At 40.4% G+C, this 21,300-nt stretch overlaps 1 protein-coding gene across 1 annotated transcript in view; it reads left to right on the forward strand.

The window, feature by feature from the left end:
• ush2a (Usher syndrome 2A (autosomal recessive, mild)) overlaps positions 1-21,300 on the forward strand; it is a 985,309-nt gene that overhangs the window by 607,751 nt on the left and 356,258 nt on the right. The window contains 5 exon segments of the mRNA XM_060830996.1: positions 6,614-6,676; positions 8,169-8,312; positions 8,315-8,602; positions 8,605-8,710; positions 8,712-8,784. Of these exon segments, the coding sequence (XP_060686979.1) occupies positions 6,614-6,676; positions 8,169-8,312; positions 8,315-8,602; positions 8,605-8,710; positions 8,712-8,784 (674 nt within the window).

Below are 21,300 nucleotides of genomic sequence, written 5' to 3' on the forward strand. Positions count from 1 at the left end.
AATCATCCCACTTGCCTGCACTTGGCCTATATCTTTCCAAACATTTCTTATTTAAGCACTTATCCAAATGCATTTTACATTTTGTAGCCACCACGTTTCAAATTTTCTAGCTGAACTTCTTTACAGGTTGTGAAACTTGAAGTAGTTAAAAAAATTATATATAGCCTTTTGAATCATTCACAGAATCTGTTTGAATAGCCTGAATCGATCACTAAATATATTTATGTATTTCGAAACAGCAGGTCTGACGTTTCCAAAGACATCTATTTTAATGTTTTACACCAAAAATGTAAATATATTATTGAGAACTTTTAAAAAACAATTCCTAAAAGAACATTTCTTACAAGAAAACAATTAGAAAGCATTCATTATGCACCAGAGACTGTTTAACATCTTAAAATAGAAATGATTGGTTAATAATTTTGGTGTAGAAGGTCAGGGCAATTTTCTAATAAGTTATGATTATTTTTGCAATGGATAAAAGCAAAAATACTGTAAAACCTGGAAATCTGAAAACAAAATGAAAAGTGCTGGAATAACTCACCATGTCTGGCAGCATCTGTGAAGAGAGAAGCAGGGTTAGTGTTTCGAGTCCAGTATAACTTCCCTTTAGAATTCCACTTTGAATCTTAGCTCTTTAACTCTCTCCATGTTTGAGATGGTTTCAGTTGTTTCCAAGTCATTGAGACTCAAATCTAATGGATTAGCAAAAATATTAGTTATTTGAAGATTACATTTAAAATCATTGTCTAGATTGATAACCCCTCTATCCTTTGTGGCTATCATTCATGGGGCAAGTACTTGTTTTCCATATTCTAGTTAATATTTATGTATGATAATCTTGCGATAAAATTTGTATATAGCATAACTTGTTACATGTTTTTCAAATCCTATGTACAGGCTGAAGGGCCTGTTCTGCGCTGTAGTGTTCTATGTTCTATGTAATCTGTTTAAACAAATCATTATAAAATATGTCTCATTTTCATGTTTCACTTGTTAGTTAAAAACTGTGATGAATAATTGTAGTATGTTCTGCCATTCAATTAGATCATGGTTGAACTGCATTTTGGACAGGATTTGTAGCTCTTCCTGAGGCCAGCATTGGAGTTGTGGCATGGGAACCAAAATATAGCTTCATAGGTCAACACACCACTTTGCATGCTCCATCCTACTTCCAGCCATTTTTGTGGGAGTCGGATTGGTGGATGGTGAAACACAGTGTTGACTCGGTGAAAAACAATTACATTCAATTCAAGGAGGCAGTCTGGTTTGTAATCAGTTCAATTTAACCTCCAAATTCCCACAGGTGGCAGGGGCTAATTTAGATGCCTGAAGGCAAAGTGTCATCAATAGTTGGGAGTGAGGACAGGGCAGGCCTAAAGGTCTTCTCTGTCTTCTCTGTCTGCCTGGGTGCAGGATCAGCTGCAGAATGCTCTGTAGAGGAGCTTCTGCTTCTCTCATGGTGATGCCTTGGTTCTAACAGCCATTATATTTCGGTTTTAAGAAGTTGCAATGAGTGCGCCTCAGTTTTTAAGAGTCTTCTTTCTTGCTTGCCTTCAAGCTGGAAGGCCTTTAATTAGACTTTGGCACACCCATGTATTATCCCTATGTCTCCTGTCTCCTTGTCAGTTAAAGGGGGGGTGGGGGGGGGGGGGCGGTGGGGTCATGTAAAAATAACAATAAATGACTGCCCACCCAGGGTCATATTTGTCGCCCAGAAACATCTCCATCTCCACTGTAAAGAAAACATTTCTGCCCATTTATTCACTGTAGTTCCAAAACACCTATTCCTAACAAAAATCTATCAATCTTCGTCTTCAACTTTTCAACTGATCAAATATCAACAGCTTTTTGTAGGCAAGAGTTCCAGATTTCCCTTATGTTTGTGTGAAGGAATTATGCTGACGTTATTCTTGAATGGTCTAGCTCTAATTTTAATTTTAAATGATGGCCCTTTGTTCTGAGCTCCACACTTCAGAGCTTCTGAAGGAAGGAAAGTTTTCTTTTTTCTTGTTTAATGCATTCTGACTTAATATGCCTGCTTGTCTTACCAATTTAATTACACAACATTAAAATCCCTACTTGTTTTTGAACATCATTGTACAAACTCAGACCAATCTGTAAGCCTGACATTTTAATCAAACACACATCCAAAACAACTAATCATCTTTACAATCAAATAAGCTTCCCTGCTGCCTTTAGTTACCTGGGAATTCAGATTTCAGTTTCTATTCTGAAATTCTCAGCGGTGTCTTCATTGCTGTCATATATCTGATTGGAAGCTGTGGCAAACCTGTTTTGTATTCATTCAGAATCCACATTTATCAAGAAAAAATAAAGTTATAGTTTATATGCTAGTAAATAGAAAAAATGGTTTCCTATAGCATTAACACTGGAATTTGGATGTTAAAGACAATAGTGAATTCTATAAACTTTAGCAACCTCCTGTTTGTTTTTACAAATTCCAATGCAGTTGTAATATTAATTACTTTACAACAAGCTCTGCTTTATGTATTTGTTTTCAATTTCTTGTTTCTCAGAAACTTTACAACAAATATCACTTCTTGAACTTTGTCAATCTGTCAAGTGCTTCCTATGGGTAATAAGAGATGAGGGCATAAAAAAATCATCCATTGTGGGTTGGGATTGCTTTTCCTGCCTTAGCCTCAAATACCACCAAAGCACAAGAGAATGTTGAATTCAGACAGAGATGATAAATGAAATAAAAAGATATCTGTTATTAGACTACTGCCATGTCATGAGTTCACCTGTAAAAAGAAGAATCCTGGAAATTCGAAATTAAGTATTAAGTGCTGAAATAAAGCATCACTTTCTATTTTTTTTTAGCAAGGCTTGAATATTTTTCAGCTTTGCAGTAATTAATTCATCTGGGATTACATAAAAATAACAAAATATGAAACAGGTATTTAGTAAAATATGTTTGTAACTTTTTTTATTGCTGTTCTACTATTTTAGGGAATGATAAATCAAGTCCTATTGATTTCTTTTTTGATATTTCAGTAAGGGGACTTTTTCAATGTTAACTGCATTCACCATGTTATCTTTTCCATTGATTTTGCAGCTAGTGGAGCATTTTTGATGTATAGTGATTTTTTAAATTGAACTAAATGGTTGGTTTTTGCTTTTACAATTCCATTAATACTTTATGACCATCGTGTAATGCTATTTCATACCTGAATTCTTACTTCTTGAATTGTAATAGCTTCTACTTTGAGCATGATTTTTGCATGGAAAAATCTACAATACAATTTCTCATTCAAAGATATGTTAATTCACAATAAAATTATTACTACCCATGAAATGATTCTTGAATGATAAATATTTTCAATGTACCAGTTTTCCTAGAATGCTCAAAAGAGATTGTACTCTTTTACTTTTAAGTAATTTATAAGTAAGAGTTTTGCAGCCCAAATAGAATTGAAAGTGGTATGCCAACAGTCAAAATTGATCAAATTGTTTGAAAAGGATTTACATAATCAAGCTGCTAACTCTGTGTCACCAAGTTGATCAGTTTTCTCTTTAAACTGTGAGTGTGGTATACTCCCAGTATGCTTTGGGAATAATTTTGGCTCATCCCAGTTCCTTCCCTAAAGACCACTGAAGCACGGAGCATGGGCCAAGAGGATTTATAAATCTCCAGTCCTTAATGCTGTGCCTATCTTTCCCAATGGAGTTTAGCTTTGCACTTAGACAGGATTTGTTTAGTTTTATACCATCATTATCTTTACATTAGTGTGGGGAAGCTTACCTCATTTCCAGTTGTCAATGGGCTATGCTTGTAACAAGTAGAATCTGAGAATCTTACAATTCTCTACTTTCAGGAATCCTTTGTGAAGTAATTGCTTGCTTTGGCCAAAGCAGTGCTTTATTCTTGAGGGACTCTGTGCTATAAACTTTGAGTTAAATGCTCCCACTGCAACTAGAATGTGGGTGAGTGTTTAGATTCTAGCTAGTTAGAGGCTCCTTTGGAATTCCCCATTAACTGGAGCTGGGAAATGGTAGATTTCCCCAGTTAGTGTAGTCAGAGATGAAACTGTTGATTGACATACTGATATTCAGGCTCTTGGTTAGAAATGTATCCAGTTTTCTGCTGTGTATTCTAAGGGGTAGTCAAGCTGTCCTCAAAATCTGAACCTTTCTGCTTTATTGATTGTTTAAAGGTTCATTTAAGTCAAATGGCCCATAGCAGCTTTTTTTTCAGTTTATGGAAAGCATTTAGATAGTTTCTTTATCTGAGCAAATACATCAGTAAGTGATAAATGAACAAACATAAAGAGCCTTTGGAGGAAAAAGGCCCAAGAAGTTCAATGATTACATTGGCATACAAATTTTACTCACAGAAGTGAAATTTCATCATGGGTTTCTTCTTTACATTTGTTTGAGAACAAATTTTTTTAAAAGTGTGCTTTAATCACAATTGGCATGATTAATATTGGTATTTCTTCTTCTTATAAAATATTGCTATTAAAACTACATTTAATTAAAGAATATTGAATTTAATAAATAAGCAAGTTTATGTTAATGTCAGAAAAATAAATGGGAATCCTCCATTTAATTCTATGTAGGAGCAAACTATCCTCTCAAAGCATTTTTTTTGGTCATTCAATCATTGATAAATAGGAACTGCAAACAAATTACAGAGTGCTGTGCAATAGACCATTCATATCAGGGTAGTATTTATTTCAAATGTGCTAGCAGAAGAAGGGTCATTGTGCTATTTCCCCCTTGATGTAGCCTTTATGAAGCGTATTTTCTATGTGTCAGACAGGCGAGACATACATACAATGATATTTTAGGTTCCTAAACCTCATACACACTAATAGACCATATCATTGCATCTACGTGGTAACATCCTTCATTTTTTACAACGCCAGTCACCATAGAAAACCCAGGTCAGTTAAAAAAAAATTCAGAGCCCTGTAAATGGTAACATTTCATATTTATTTTCTTTTTTTTTACCAAGTCTAATACAAATAATGAACAGATGTCTCAAAATCCCCTTGTTAAAAGAACATTTTCAAATTTGACCAAGTATCACTCTGGCACAAATGTCATAAACTGCAATATGTAGAAATAGAGCTCTGTAATAATTACTGAGTGGATAGATGGCAATTTATAGATTGCAACATCTACTTTATAAGTATATTGAATGTCTTGAAATTATGGCAGTTACTGATCACTGATTGAGCTGGGCTTGTGTTATTGCACCATGTTCTTGCTTGTACCTTGAGAGCAGTAAAGCATCAATAAAATAAAAAGTACTGCATTTTAAATGAAATTTCAATTGAAAAACTTAACAGCCCTTCAAATTGCAGAATTTAACACAGACCAGTAAAGCTTAAATAACACATTTCTCAGCAGACCATGGTTTGCACTCAAGGTGACTTGATTGTCTCATGTGGTAAAATTATTTACAATTATGGAATTTCTCATGAGAGTTGCATCAAATTTTCTGTTCCATAACACCTATGCAGACATACGGTGGAATCTTTCAGTATTCATGAAGGCACTTGAACCTTTCTGATAATTGAATCAGTAACAGTGTTGAGTGGAGCAAGCATAAAAACCTGTTAACCTAAAGGTCAGATGTGTGCAATGTTTATTTATCAGTGAGCAAGGGGCTAAATCGGCAGCCCCTGTCACAATCCCAGCAAAATCATCTGTAATATTAACACAGAGTCGATGAATTCCAAAACCAGGATTAGCATGATAAACACAGAAGTGCTAAGAAATGTTGGCATTCCTTCTTGGCAGTTTGAACTTGAACAATGAGGTGTATTCTATATTAACCCAATAAGTAGAATATTGAGTGATGAAATGTCTCAAGGTTGCCCACTATTCAACACAATAAAATCTGGAAATAATGATCAAATGCTATGATATATATTTTGAATTTCATAATCTCATCCCTGTGACAGAATGCACTTTGTTATTATTAATATTTTTGCTCCTTAGTTGCACCTCTTTTCCACCCACCATCTCCTTTATATATCACATCTCCCTTCAGTCAGAGACGCGGTCGAAGCTGTCAGCTTCTCTGTGTCTGTTGCCACATGTTACTATGCATTTGGTCAATAGGAGGTATGAATTAAGGTGGACAGTTATGCCTCCTCCTCAGGTTTGAATGCCCTCCTGTCACAAGGTGATTCACCTACTGGCCCAACCAAAGTAATCTGCATATATGTAATATTAACTGTTTTAGAAATGAATGTCATCTTCAAAACTATATTTTGCTGGCTGGCGTACATTAACCCTTTACCAAATATTCATTGGATTGCCAAATTTAATTATGATTTCTTTGCATAGAGAAAGCTAAAGGTTATGATTATGATTAGTATTGTTGGAATAAACTGGGGACAATGCAAATCCTGTAAAAAATTAATTGTATAAATTATTAATCAGTGATACATTCCATGAAATCATGCTGTGCAATATTAACACATAACTGCATTGTGTTTGTCCAAATTTACTCTCTCCATTGTTTTAATTAAGGGGAAAAAAGTGTTTAAAACCGTATTACTGCTTAAATTCCTGCTAGGATAGCATCACGCAATTTCACATAATATTTGTTTCTTTTCTTCTCTCTCCACAGCAGATTCTGTGTATCAGATTATGCAGCCAGAGAAAATAAATGTCAAGCAATTAAATGTAGAAGGTAAAATATGGGTTCAAATGATTTGATGTTATATAATATAATACCTTCGGGAAGGCAGATCAGACAGAGCAACAATTCAACCACCTTGTAGACCAGGACAGCACAAATTCGCTGTAATTGAGCCATATAACCAAACTTTGTCTTAGTTGTGTAATGTGACATGCATTACATTGAGAGGACATGAATCCAGTGTGGTTATATTATCCCCATGATTTTTTTTTAAATAAACTCATAACTATAGAATGACAAGTTGTTTGGCAGTTCTGGTCATTTCCCTAATGGCCAAGCAGATTAAACACCCAATCTCTGATCTACATTGAGTTAACAAATTTTGGTTAGTCAAGATTCTATCTGCTACAATTGGTCTTTGCTGTCTGATGATAGTCTTTTTTTAAAAAATTCTGATACCTATCCAGTTGTCACTGTTTGAAAGGTTAGAAATGGTGATATCACACCAATAAACAATTTCATTTCGGTCCATATTTCAGGATTAGCCGCTCATGCGAGGAACAAAGGTGACTTAGGTTTTTACAAATTGATTGGCTTTGCTACTCCTCCTGAAAGTGTAGGCGAAATCGTTGCTTATAGGGACCTGTGTTTAATCTAATATTTATTATCAGCACAGCAAAGCCAAGTCTGATTTAGGAAGAAGAACACTGTGTGGCTAATGCGTGTGCATATATTTTGGCAAATCTAGAACAGACCACCAAACCCAAAGATGCAGCTATATATCTGAAGGGCCTGCAACTGTGAGAAATACTACCCGGTAAAATCTGCTTGCGCATTCGTTTTGTGGATTTAGTTTGGTCAGAGTCTGCTTTGGAGAAACTGAGAACTGCAGATGCTGGAGATCAGAGTCAAGAGTGTAGTGCTGGGAAAGTGCAGCAGGTCAGGCAGCATCTGCGGAGCAGGAGAATCGACGTTTTGGGCATAAGCCCTATATCAGGAAAATGCCCTACATCAGAACCTGTGTTCCAAACTACAATAAAGGGAACAATTATTATAGCAACAGAAATTATTGGAGAAAACTCAGCAGGTCTGGCTGCATTTGTGGAGAGAAAGCAGAATTAATATGTTGAGACTATGACCCTTTTTCAGATCTTTTTGTTTCTGCATCCACAGTACTTTGTTTTATCATCTAAGATCATTCTTTAGATTCCTGGATATACCAGTGGAGAAAGTATTTGAGTTTGTTAATACACAATATCATTGAATGATATGAAATAAGTCTACACCTAGTCTTTCCAAGACACAGATGTCACGCTAATACTATCAAGAGGACCTGCAAAACATTTATTAGCAATTACTTGAGAGACAATGATTTACTCAACCGGCTTAATCACCAGTTATAGAGCCGGTCATGTATTGGCTCTCTTTATAGAAGATTGGAATATAGGAATGTAGAAGAATAGCCAAACATATCATGAAATTCAGCCTTTTGTTTTGCTTTCAAAATAATCTTGTACCATTTTCTCTTCTTTTGAACTTCCAGAACAAGGACCAGTGGATCCACCTCTTCTGCTGAATATCAGATCTCAAAACCTGTTATTGGTATGGGAACAGTGTAATGGTTACATTACTCAGTATCAAATTTATTAGGATGGTTTCAGGCTGGCCACATTACCAAGCTGCATTACAGCTATTCTCTGAACTATCTACATGCATACTCTGTGCATGTTTTCCAAGTGGAAAGTTGTACAACAGCAGGATGTTCTCTGTCACCAGAGTCGCACCTGGTTCAAACAATTAAGAGAGTTCCTGAGAATATTTCTGATCCAGAACTTTATTCAGGCACTCCAATTTCTGTGCTTATAGCATGGAATCCCTCAGCCTATTCCAATGGTATTATTGATAGCATATTAATGGAGATGGAAGTTAAGGGGACAGAAGAGATTTTTACCCTCATGATTGAAATTCTGGACAGCCACTGAGATATGTCGATAACTCTGTGAGCCCAAACCCTAGGATTACTTATAAAAATAGGACCCTAGTAAGCACTGTCAGTGGTGGACCAAATAGCAATGCTTCCAATGAAGGACCACAGGCTTTCAAGACCAGCTATAGTGCAGCCACCACGAATCCAGGTTCTGAGTCCAAATTCAGTTGATGTGGTTAATTCAAATTTATTTCAGCACATTTATTTTAACCACAGGAAGAGTTGTTCACAGCTTGCTTATGTCTTTTGGTTTTAAATTTTTAGACGTTTATTTGAGGAAAATGGTATGGAGAAATGCTAATATTTTACAATTAGGTATCCATTTATGTTGAATTATTATTTACTGAGGCAAATATCCATAGTAAATAATGCTGATTATTTCAGATAAAATGCATGTGCTGTGTATTCAGAGCAGATTTTGCTGACACTGTTCATCAGGAACCAACTTCACGCAGAGGAGGGTTGGACACAGAACATAAAGTCTCAACATAGCCTTAGTTTTTATATGGATTTTCTGGGAGGCAGAACTGAACTTGTTTCTTCATCATGCACAGATTAGAGAAAGCATTTGTAATAAAGTGTGCTGTCATGTTAAATCATAAGACGTGTGAGCAAAAGTACGCCCATTGAGTCCGCTCCACCATTCACTGCGATCATGGCTGAACTGACAACTCTCAGATTCCATAACCCTACTTTCCTGTCTTATTACCACAATCCCTGATTCTCTTACTGATAACAAATGTACTTCTCTCAGCCTTGAGAATATTGAACAGCCCAGTCTCCAGTGCCTTCCATGGTAAAGAATGCCACAGATTGATGGCCCTTGGGAGGAAAAATATCTCCTAATCTTTGTCTTAAATGGGTGACCCTCATTCTGTGATTACTCCCTCTAGTCCAAGATCAACCCATAACTACTCCACATCTACTCTGTCAAGTCCTCTAGGAGTCTTATATGATTTCATAAGATCTCCTTTCATTTTTTTTAAACTCCGCTGAGTGCAGACCCAACCCATTCAACCTGTCCTCAAAAGAAAATCTCCCCACATCCAGAATCAGCCTAGTGAAACTTCTCTGCACTGGCTCAAAGGCATTATATCTTTTCTCCAATAAAGGCATTCAAGATCTGTGCAGTGTCTTTTCAAACACCTTTAACAATTTCAAGTACATCACACCTCCTGGTTCCCCTTTATCTATCCTGCTTTGTTACCTCCTCAAATGCTGTAATGAATTTGTCAGGCATGATTTACCATTTATGAAACCAATGCTGAATCTGCTTGATTTTAATGTGTATTTCTAAATGCTCTGCTGTTGCATTTGACCGTTATTAAATGGAGCTAGAGTCTGACAACTTAAACACTTTCCACTTTTGTTTTGTAAAAATACAAGTGACAATAAATTGCTACTCTCGTTTTTCTAACATTTTCCCAAAGTTCTCAATCTTCCAACTTCTTTTTCACATTGTTCACCCACTAGTTACTTAGAGATAAGGCCACTTAAAAGCCTCTGTGGTTTGCTTTTGGAGATGTATTACATTGAATATTTGCAGGATAGATGGTCAGTTAGAGTCAGTTTTGGTGATATGTTCCATTTCCTCTGATCAGGAATGTTCAGATGGGATTGTAACCTTGTGGCTGCCAATCACCATCAGTTGTCAAATCAATTCAGTCACCAAAACCAAAAGGTACAATCTTATAGGGGTCCAAGCAATGTGTGCTAAGGCAAGATGTGGGGCACAAGTGTGGCAATGCCTATTTCAATGGTGAGAGCAAATTGGGTGGCACAGTGGCTTATACTGCTGCCTCAAAGCGCCAGGGTTCTGGGTTCGATTCCAGTACTCTGGTGGCTGTCCGCATGGAGTTTGCACAATCCCCTCCATATCTGCCTGAATACCCTCCAAGTGCTCCAGTTTCCTCCCACAGTCCAAAGATGTGCAGACTAAGTAGATTGGCCATGCTAAATTGCCCATAATGTCGGGTTATGTAAATTGGGTGGATTGGCCATGGGAAGTATGCGGTGGTTCTGGGTGGGATGTTCTTTGGAGGGTTTGTGTAGACTTGGTGAACTGAATGGTTTGCTTCCACATTGTAGAGATTCTATGATTTCCAATTACACAATCATTTATGCTTTGCACGTGTCATGCCAAGGTTCTCACTAGGCAGCAGTGAAATGTCAATTGATGGAGATTGTTGTTTATTAAGTGCCTTTTTAATGCCACAACTCACTTCATTAATATTCAGCTTCCCATCTTACCACACTGGCTATACAATCTAAAAAGGAGGAAAACTTGACATGTGATCGAGAGCAAGCACTTGGTGGATACAGCTCTCCATTTTCTCCAAATGACTTTTGTGCTGCAAACTGAGCAGCACAATCTCGGGGTATGCTCAATGGACACTGGTCACACGTACCTCACATCTACAAACATTGACATCCAACATATGCCAGCCTCTAACGACCACAATGGTACATCTCTGGTCCATTTACAGGAACCTTCTGCACTTCACTATTGCACATCGGGCTATATCGGCAACTATTATTGTAAAGCTGCAGCAGAGACACTGTGCGCTCAGGAACATGCACCAGGCTCGTTGACTGGACCAGGCTGGATCTCTGGGCTCCTTGCTGGCTATCATAGCACTCGATCATTCTGAAGGTGCTCACAGCATCCTTGCATTGCATTGGCTTGCCTTGCCTTTTTGCACTTTGACAACTAAGCCAGCGATGCATATCATATTATTCTCTTTTGTCTTTCCATTTAGTGCAGACACAAAGCCATGAAGCATGTCAGACTTGTCAGTAAACCTCTTTAGTTCAAGTGGGATAGCTTTCACTTGAGTTCCTGACACTTTAAGTGGTCAGGCTCTGATTGCAATTCAGGCCCTCTTTGCAGGAGAGGAGCAGAGCCAGATGATGGGCAGCGCAACACCAGGCATGACTCTTTCTAGTTTCTTATGGGCTGTTTATCATCTGGTGTGGACGACACAGCAATTACTTTTGCTGTTAATGGCAAGGTCTTCTCAGCGAGTGAGTAGGCAATGCAGAGGGCATGTAAGATTCATAGTGTTGGGGTCTGGGGTCAGTGAATGCAAATGGAGAAGATATTGTTGGTAGTAGTAAGAATAGTAGAGTATGAGTCATGTTTGGAGGTGAGTGCAGTAGCAGAGATGGAGTATGATACATTGGAGAAAAGATGGTGGCACTTACGCTTGTGGAGTGGAGAAGGGTATTGACCTTCTTTCTTCAATTCTGGGCAGTCAGCGATATGACTGAGACTACTTTAACCTGGATAGACATTTCAGACCAGGTGGCATGGTCTAGTTTCTAATCCTCCAGTGCAGGTCCTGCAGGAAGAGGGAGTAATGGCTGTAGATTATCTCATTCAGCATGATTTCTGGTACCTCACTGACAGAGTGAGCCATCAGTGTCTCCCTGTTTGCTATGTACAGGATAAAGGTCAGCAACCATGTGTAGCAGCTCCAGACTGACAGGGATTATCTGGGTGCACAGCAGTCTTTTATAAATGGTGCAGGGTCAATAGATGCCAGTGAATTTTGGGATATCCACTGAATGGCGTGTTGTCCCACAAAGATGTATTTGTGGCATTTGTATTTGAGAGATGCCAATGGGCAGGGTAAGTAATTAGTGGAGCCAGTTTGGTAAGACAGGGTGAGAAAACTCTTGAAGCCTTGCGATGAAAGACCCTCCTTAAAGCTCAACAGAACTCAGACTTTGTCAAAATAAAAATTAAGATTTAGCCCAGAGGTACAGCTATAACTATCAGAGGTTTCCAACAATTCATAATGTTTTCCCTAGTTATGAAGATCAGACAGGAAATGATCCCTTGATTATTAAATGTCCCACAGAAAGACATCCTACTAATCTCAGTCTTGACAGGAATGGTGTTTATTTCTTCTGTCTCACGGTGCAGAGGGAGAGAGGATATTTGCCCTACAATGTGTCGGATCAGGTTTTGATAGAATGTCGAGTTGTACCTGTAATTCCCATGCCAGAGTAAGAGAGCAACCTCAGCTGTGAGTGCAACAGTGAATTGTGAAGTAGAGGCTAGCTATTTCTTTACAGGGATTGAGGGAAAGAGAAACTTGAGTTGAATTACTCAAAACTTTGTTATAACTTATATTATTTTCTTTTTGTTCTGCATCTTTGCAGGCAAGACCAACATTTGATGCCCACATTTAATTGCCTTTGGAAAAGCAGTGAGCCATGTTCTTGAATTGCCACATTTCAGACAATGCTGGTATTTCAGCAGTGCTGTTAGGAAGGAGGTTTCAGGATTTTCACCTACAGGCATTCTGCAAAAGCAGTGAGTTAGCTCCAAGTCAGAATGGTGAGTGGGTTGGAGGGACACCAGCAAGTGGTGGTGTTCCCATGCACAGGTTTGGAAAGTGCTGTCATTTTGCTGCCACTGTGTGCCAGTGATGAAGGAAGTGAATGCTTATGGTGGTGGATGGTCTGCCATTTTAATGGGCTGCTTTGTCCTGTATGATGCTGAGATTTTTTTGTTGGAGCTGCATTCATTCAGGCAAGTGGGAAATATTCCATCATACTGTTGATTTCTGCCTTGAATATGTGTGGACTGTTTGGGAGGATGAGTTGTAATTTACTTTCACAGAACTTGCAGCTCTAACCAACTCATAAAGCCACAATATTCAAAAGACAGATGAAATGGTTTTAAAAAGAAATGACTTGTAGAACAAACTTTAACAGCACATGTTCTTTCTGTTCAATGTTAATTCCCATGATGTTGATGATGGGGTTTTAGTGATAGTATGCCATTGCATATCAAGGGGAGAGGATTAAATTCACTGTTGTTGGAGGTGATTATTGTGTGGCTTTTGTGTGTCATTGATGTTATTTGCTTCATACCCTTCCTGTTATTTCTGTTGTTTAAATACAGAATGTGCCAATAACAGATGTCTGAAAGATTTTGGACAAGACATTGGTTATGAACACCTACAGCCTGCTCCTGCCCCACAGACCATTGTTTCAGCCTGCTCCTGCCCCACAGAACTCATCTCTGCATACCTCGACACGGTCCTGTCCCCCTTAGTCCAAGAACTCTCCACCTACGTTCGGGACACCACCCACGCCCTTCACTTCCTCCATGATTTTTGCTTCCCCGGTCCCCAACACCTTATCTTCACAATGGACATCCAGTCGCTGTACACCTCCATCCCCCATCGCGAAGAAATCAAAGCCCTCTGCTTCTTCCTTTCCCGCCGCACCAACCAGTACCCTTCTACTGACACCCTCCTTCGACTGACTGAACTGGTCCTCACCCTGAACAACTTCTCTTTCCAATCCTCTCACTTCCTCCAAACCAAAGGAGTAGCCATGGGCACCCGCATGGGCCCCAGCTATGTCTGCCTCTTCTTAGGATATGTGGAACAGTCCATCCTCCGCAGCTACACTGGCACCACCCCCACCTTTTCCTTCGCTACATTGATGACTGTATCGGTGCTGCCTCGTGCTCCCACGAGGAGGTTGAACAGTTCATCCACTTTACTAACACCTTCTACCCCAACCTCAAATTTACCTGGACCGTCTCAGACTCCTCCCTCCCCTTCCTAGACCTTTCCATTGCTATCTCAGGCGACCGAATCAACACGGACATTTACTATAAACCGACCGACTCCCATAGCTACCTCGACTACACTTCCTCCCACCCTGCCCCCTGTAAAAACACCATCCCATACTCCCAATTCCTTCGTCTCCGCCGCATCTGCTCCCAGCAGGACCAGTTCCAATACGTACAACCCAGATGGTCTCCTTCTTCAAAGACTGCAATTTCCCCCCAAACGTGATCGACGATGCCCTCCACCACATCTCCTCCACTTCCCGCTCCTCCGCCCTTAAGCCCCATCCCTCCAATCGCCACCAGGACAAAACCCCACTGGTCCTCACCTACCACCCTGCCAACCTCCATATACATCGTATCATCCGTCGTCATTTCCGATACCTCCAAACGGACCCCACCACCAGAGATATATTTCCCTCCCCTCCCCTATCAGCGTTCCGAAAAGACCACTCCCTCCGTGACTCCATCGTCAAGTCCACACCCTCCACCAACCCAACCTCCACTCCCGGAACCTTCCTCTGCAACCGCAAGAAATGCAAAAGTTGCGCCCACACCTCCCCCTTCCTTCCCTCCAAAGCCCCAAGGGATCCTTCCATATCCACCACAAATTCACCTGCACCTCCACACACATCATTTACTGCATCCGCTGCACCCGATGTGGCCTCCTCTATATTGGGGAGACAGGCCGCCTACGTGCGGAATGTTTCAGAGAACACCTCTGGGATACCCGGACCAACCAACCCAACCACCCTGTGGCTCAACACTTCAACTCCCCCTTCCACTCCACCAAGGACATGCAGGTCCTTGGCCTCCTCTATCGCCAGACCATAACAACACGACGGCTGGAAGAAGAGCACCTCATCTTCCGCCTAGCAAACCTCCAACCACAAGGGATGAACTCAGATTTCTCCAGTTTCCTCATTTCCCCTCCCCCCACCTTGTCTCAGTCAAATCCCTCAAACTCAGCACCGCCTTCCTGACCTGCAATCTTCTTCCTGTCCTCTCTATCCCCACCCCCACTCCGGCCTGTCACCCTTACCTTATCACCCTCACCTTAACCTCCTTCCACCTATCGCATTTCCAACGCCCCTCCCCCAAGTCCCTCCTCCCTACCTTTTATCTTGGCCTGCTTGGCACACTCTCCTCACTCGTGAAGAAGGGCTCATGCACGAAACATCAATTCTCCTGCTGTTTGGATGCTGCCTGATCTGCTGCGCTTTTCCAGCAAGACTTTTTCAGCTATGAACACCTACATAATTGTACTGGAGTCTGGAGGTTTACTTGAGTGAATGTGCAATTGTCATTCTGGAAAACCCTTGGATAAGAAGAAAAATGGGCACACTTAATATTGCCTTAATGAGAGGACTCCACTTTTTTTTCATCACGCTTGCAAGTTAAGGTAGTCTCTAGTAGATTCTAACCTACAGAAAAGGAATAAGCAGTAAGTTACTTCACTTAGTCATAATAGCCTGACAGTAGAAATAGACCCTGATTGCCTTATCTCTGATAGTATATTTGCTTTGGTCAGGAAAAACAATTAAAGAAAATCAATTCACAGAAAACAATGGAAATACAGAGCAGATCCATCAGCATCAGTAAAGAGAAAAGTGAGATTAACATTCTGTGTGTTGACCTTCATCAGAACTGCAAACAGATATGCATCTGATGCTTATTTACACATTTCAGCTTTAGTTTCAGATTTCCAATTAAGTATTCCAATCCTATTCTCCTACTTTATTCCCATTCTCCTCAATATTCCTCCTTTGCAATCAAATATTTCATTTCTCGTTTAAAGGAATTTAGGAGTGTGACATCAAGAATGATCTCTGACAGCGAAGTCCACATTTCAATCATTATACCTTTCCCTCCAATCTCCCTTTTGTGCGTGATGATCAAATTTTTGTACACCCTTCCATTGACTAGTTAAAATAATCTATCATGATTTAACCTGCTATATCCTATTCCCTACTCACATCCTCCTTCTGTAAGCCTTTCCTTCCCTTTGATACTGTCTTGTATATTATTTACTCCATGTTTTTATCTCTTTACTTATGTCCACCACTGTTGGTATCTTAAACTATTTTCAGTCTTTTCTTGTATGTCTCTGTCTCTTTTTTTTTCCCCTTTTACCTTTTTTACCTCTTTTTTTCCCTCCAACCTATAAATTATTTTGGTACTATTGACATGTCAGTAAATACAGCAGGTGAAGAATTACATAATTTTATGTTGTTGCTGGTAAACTGCTCATGATGCAATGAAACTTCAAAAGCTATTAAGTCTTATTGCAGCACGACAGTACAAGGCTGCCTGATATGTAGCAGACAGTTTGCTACAAGGAACATCAGACAAAAACAAAGTGGCCAGTTGTGAGTGAGGTAAGAATGTACTTATTTCCCTTTAACACTGGTCTCACCATCTGTGCCTATACAAAATGGGTGCTCAGTTCAGCTCAGATATTCCAAAATATTATAGGTACTAGCTATAGTATGTCAAAGTCCAGAGTGAGAGTGTGCAAGTTATTACGCTCATCATCTGGACCAGGATGCACTTGATACCCTAAATCAGGCCACTGGTGTCCCGCATTATGCTAATATTAAAAAATGAAGGCTGATGGCCCTATTTCTGATCATAAGTGTATTAAATGCTGATATATTGCTGTCACACTGTATAATTCCTGGAATCCTGAATATCATTTTAAATGTAAACTCTGGGTGGAATCTTACAGGAAGCTGATTGATGTCAACCATGATGAGATATCTGACAGAGTCAGACAAGATGCCTCGCAAGGTTTATCTCAACAAAACAAGCAACTTGAACCATCTTTTATGCTTTATCCAAGTGGTATTGCAAGATTGTTGCTAGGCAGCGGTCAGTTGCCATTTGATGGCAATTATTGCTTGTTAAAGACATTGTCAATGGCATAACTCTTATCAAACCTGCATAACAAGCTCACCATTGGGAAAATCCAACATAGAAAGCAACTACGATAACTCAGCTTGTTGCTTGCTCTGGACAATCTCTATGTTGCCTGCAACCAAACTGCAGTTCCAGGCATGATCCACCTTTCACCCACAGATATTGGCATGTGGCATCCGACAACTCCTCATGATTATCTTGGCACCTTTCCAGTGCACTGCCAGTATGCTTTAGAAATACAGATGTGCACTGTAGGTGCAGCAGCCACCAGCATTAAAAGGATGCAACTTGAATATTGTGCACACAAGAGCAGGCACCCAGCTCATGGACTGGATCAGGCGACATCTTAGGGCTTGCTCTCTTAGCGCCTACTAGCATGCCTGCAACATGGATGCCTTCCCTTACTTTACCAATTATCTCTGTTACACGGTAGGCAGCTTGCCTTGCTGCTCAGCCGCCTTCAGTGTAGAGGGTGCACATGTGCAGCACCATGCTACATCAAGTTCACACCCGAACCATGTGTCTGCAGTTTCCTTTAAAACCACACAGCACGTGTAGCAAACAAACAGACACATCTCAAAGTCTTAGGGGAGTAATCCTTACTGAAGTCCATAGAGACACCTGCCAGTCAGAGGGTGTTTCAGTGGATACTCACATCCCTTACACTAATTACCCCAAAATCAGTGAATGGTCAGGGGACAGGAAGGTATGAATACGAACGAGGCAGGTAGAGGGATCCAGGAGGTGGTGGTGAAGGAGCCTCAGCTCTTAACCCTGCCTAACAGGTTTGAGATTCTTGCTCCCTGCATGGATAAGAGTGGGAGTGCAGGGAGGATGAGCAAGCTGACCATGGCACTGTGTTACAGCAAGCCATTCAAGAGGTGGTAGAAAAGACAAATGTAGTTGTAATTGGGGATAGCATAGTCTGGCAAGTAGACATTGTTCTCTGTGGCCAGGATTGAGAGTCTCAAAGGCTGTGTTGCCTGCCTGGTGCCTGGGTTCAGGAAATCTCATCTGGGCTGCAGAGGAACTTGGAGTGGAAGGGGAAAGATCCCAGTTGTCATGGTCCACATAGGTAACAATGACATAGATAAGAAGAAGTTTTGCTCAGGGACTATGAGCAGCTAGGGAGGAAAATATAAAGCAGAAACAGAAAGGTAATGATCTCTGGATTACTAACTGAGCCAAAAGTAAATTGGCAGAGGGTCAACAAGATTAGAAATAAACAAGTGTCTCAAAGGTTGTTTTGGGAGAAATAGGCTTGAATTCGTGGGGAACAGTCAGCAGTACTGTGGATGGCGGGAACTGTTCCAATGGGGCAGGTTGCACTTGAATCAGGCTAGGTTCAGAGTCCTGGTGAATCACAAAACTAGGGCTGTGGATAGGGCTTTCAACTAAAGAGTGTGTGTGTGGGTGGGGGTCAGGGTAAGCAGGATTCAGTTGCCTGGAAAGTTACGGAAAAAGCCAGAGGGAGGAGGGTTCAGCAGAAGTTATGAAAGTTGGCAGAATAAATAATAGGACAGAGAGGATGGAAAGGGCTTGGAATCTAACTTCAGGCACAGTAAATGAGGAGACAACAATGAGAAGGGGCCAGTCCCTGCAGGATTAGGGGTATTGTACTTAAATACACACAGTATATGAAACAAGGTAATGAGCTCATAGCACAGATTGAAACTGGTAGGTACGATACCACAGAGATGTGCCAGCAAGTTGATGAGAGCTGGGAACTAAACTTCCAAGGATACAGGTCTATACAAAGGATAGGTATGTGGGCAAAGACAATAGAGTTGCCTTATTAGTAAGAAATGAAATTAAATCAATAGCAAACAGTGATGTATAGTTGGAAGGCATAGAATCTGTGTGGATAGAGTTAAGAAACTTCAAAGGACAAATGATCCCAGTGGGAATTATGTACAGGCCTCCTAACAATATTCAGGATGTAGGGAAGAATATCAACAGGAGATAGAAAAGACATGAAGGAAAGGCACTATTCCAATAAACATGGGGAACTTCAAAAAGCATGTGGACTAGGAAAGTTAGGTTGGTCACAGATCTGAAGAAAAGAAATTCATGGAATGGCTATGAGATGAGCCCACTAAAAATTCTGGATTTGGTGATGTGTAATAAGGCAGACTTGATAAGGGAGTTTATGGTGAAGGAAACCTGCAGTTTGAGAGGGGGAAGCTGGAATCAGATGTAACAATATTACAAGTGGGATGGAAAGCAGGATAAAGAGCTATGGCTGGTAGGCAGGGTAGTGGAGTAGAGACAGGATAAGATCAGCCATAATCATGTTAAATTATGGAGTGGTCTCAAAGGGCTGAATTGCCTACTCCCACTCTTAATTCTTATGTTCCTATGTTTGTACAAAGACATGAGGGAGGAGCTGGCCAGCGCTGATTGGGAGGGGAGCTGGACAGAGAAGACAGTCGAGCAGCAATGACAGGAGTTTCTGGGGGTAATTCAGGAGGCACAGCAGAAATTCATCCCAAAGAATAAGAAACATAGTAAGGGAGGACAAGGCAACCCATGGCTGACAGGGGAAGGCAAGGACAGCATAAAATCAAAAGTAAAAGCATACAATGTGTTGAAGATTAGTGGGAAGCTAAAGGATTGGGAAGTCTTAAAAACCAGCAGAGGAAACTTAAAAAGCAATAAGTGGGTGGAGGGGAGAAGATGAAATATGAAAATAAGCTAGTTAGTTACACAAAAGAAGATTGCAAGAGTCGTTTAGATATCTAAAAAGTGAGAGAGAGGCAAGACTGGACATTGGACTGCTGGGAAATGAGGCTGAAAAAGTACTAATGGGAGACAAAGAAAAGGCAGAGGAACTGAACAGGTACTTTGCTTCAATTTTCACATTAGAAGGGACTAGTGACATACCAGGACATCAACATGGTCAGGGAGCAAAGGTGAGTGCAGTGGAAATATCTAAGAAGAAGGTGCTGAGGAAGCTGAAATGTCTGAAGGTGGATAAATCATCTGGACCAGATGGACTACTCTCTAGCATCCTGAAGGCGATAGCTGAAGAGATTGTAAAGACATTAGTGGTGATCTTTCAGGTATCACTGGTGTTGGGGGAGGGGGTGTTCTAGCAAACTGGAAAAGAGCTAATATAACATCTCTGTATAGGATCAGAGGAAGGCGGAAGACAGGAAACTTTAGGCCAGTTAGCCTGTCCTCAGTCATTGGTAAGATTTTAGAGTCTGTCGTTAAAGATACAAATATGGAGTACTCAAAAGTGCATGGTGAAATAGGGCTAAGTCTACATTGCTTCATCAAGGGGAGATCATACCTGACAAATCTATTAGAATTCTTTGCAGAGGTAATGAGCAAGTTAGACAAGGAGGAGCCAGTGGTCATGATCTATTTGAATGTCCAAATGGCCATTGACATGGTGCCTCACAGGAGACTCCTAAATAATACTCAAGCCCATGGCATTCAGGGCATGGTAGTGACATGGATAGAGGATTGGCTGACTGTCAGAAGGCAGGAAGTAGGTATTAAGGGATTTTTCAGGATGGCAGCCAGTGGCTAGTGGAGTTCTGCAAGGGCCCATGTTGAGACCACAACTATTCACATTATACATTATCAATGTGGATGAAGAAACTGACAGCATTGTTGCTAAGGAGACAGTGAGGTCTGCAGATACTGGAGATCAGAGTTGAGAGTGTGTTGCTGGAAAAGCACAGCAGTTCAGGTAGCATCAGGAATGATGAAGAGCTCCGGTCCGAAACGTCAATTTTCTTGCTCCTCAGATGCTGCCTGACTTGCTGTGCTTTTCCAGCAACACACTCTCAGCATTGTTGATAAGTTTGAAAATGGTGCAATGGTAAGTGGAGGGGTAGGTAGTGTTGAGGAAACGGAGGCTGCAGAAAGACTTGGACAGGCTCGAGAGTGGACAAAGAAATGGCAGTAGGAATATAATGTGGGAAAGTGTCAGATTGTGTACTTTGGTAGGATTATTTTCTAAATGGGAAAAGGCTTCAAAATCTGAAGCACAAAGGGACTTGGGATTCCTAGTTCAGGATGCTCTTAATGTTAGCATACAGTTTCAGTTAATGTTTAGGAAGGCAAATGCAGTATTATCATTCATTTCAAGAGGACTAGAATATAAGAGCAGGGATGTACTGTTGACGCTGTGGCAGGGTCTAGTCAGACTGCATTCAAAATATT

This window comes from Hemiscyllium ocellatum, chromosome 10, assembly GCF_020745735.1.
Source record: "Hemiscyllium ocellatum isolate sHemOce1 chromosome 10, sHemOce1.pat.X.cur, whole genome shotgun sequence".
Lineage (NCBI taxonomy): Eukaryota > Metazoa > Chordata > Chondrichthyes > Orectolobiformes > Hemiscylliidae > Hemiscyllium > Hemiscyllium ocellatum.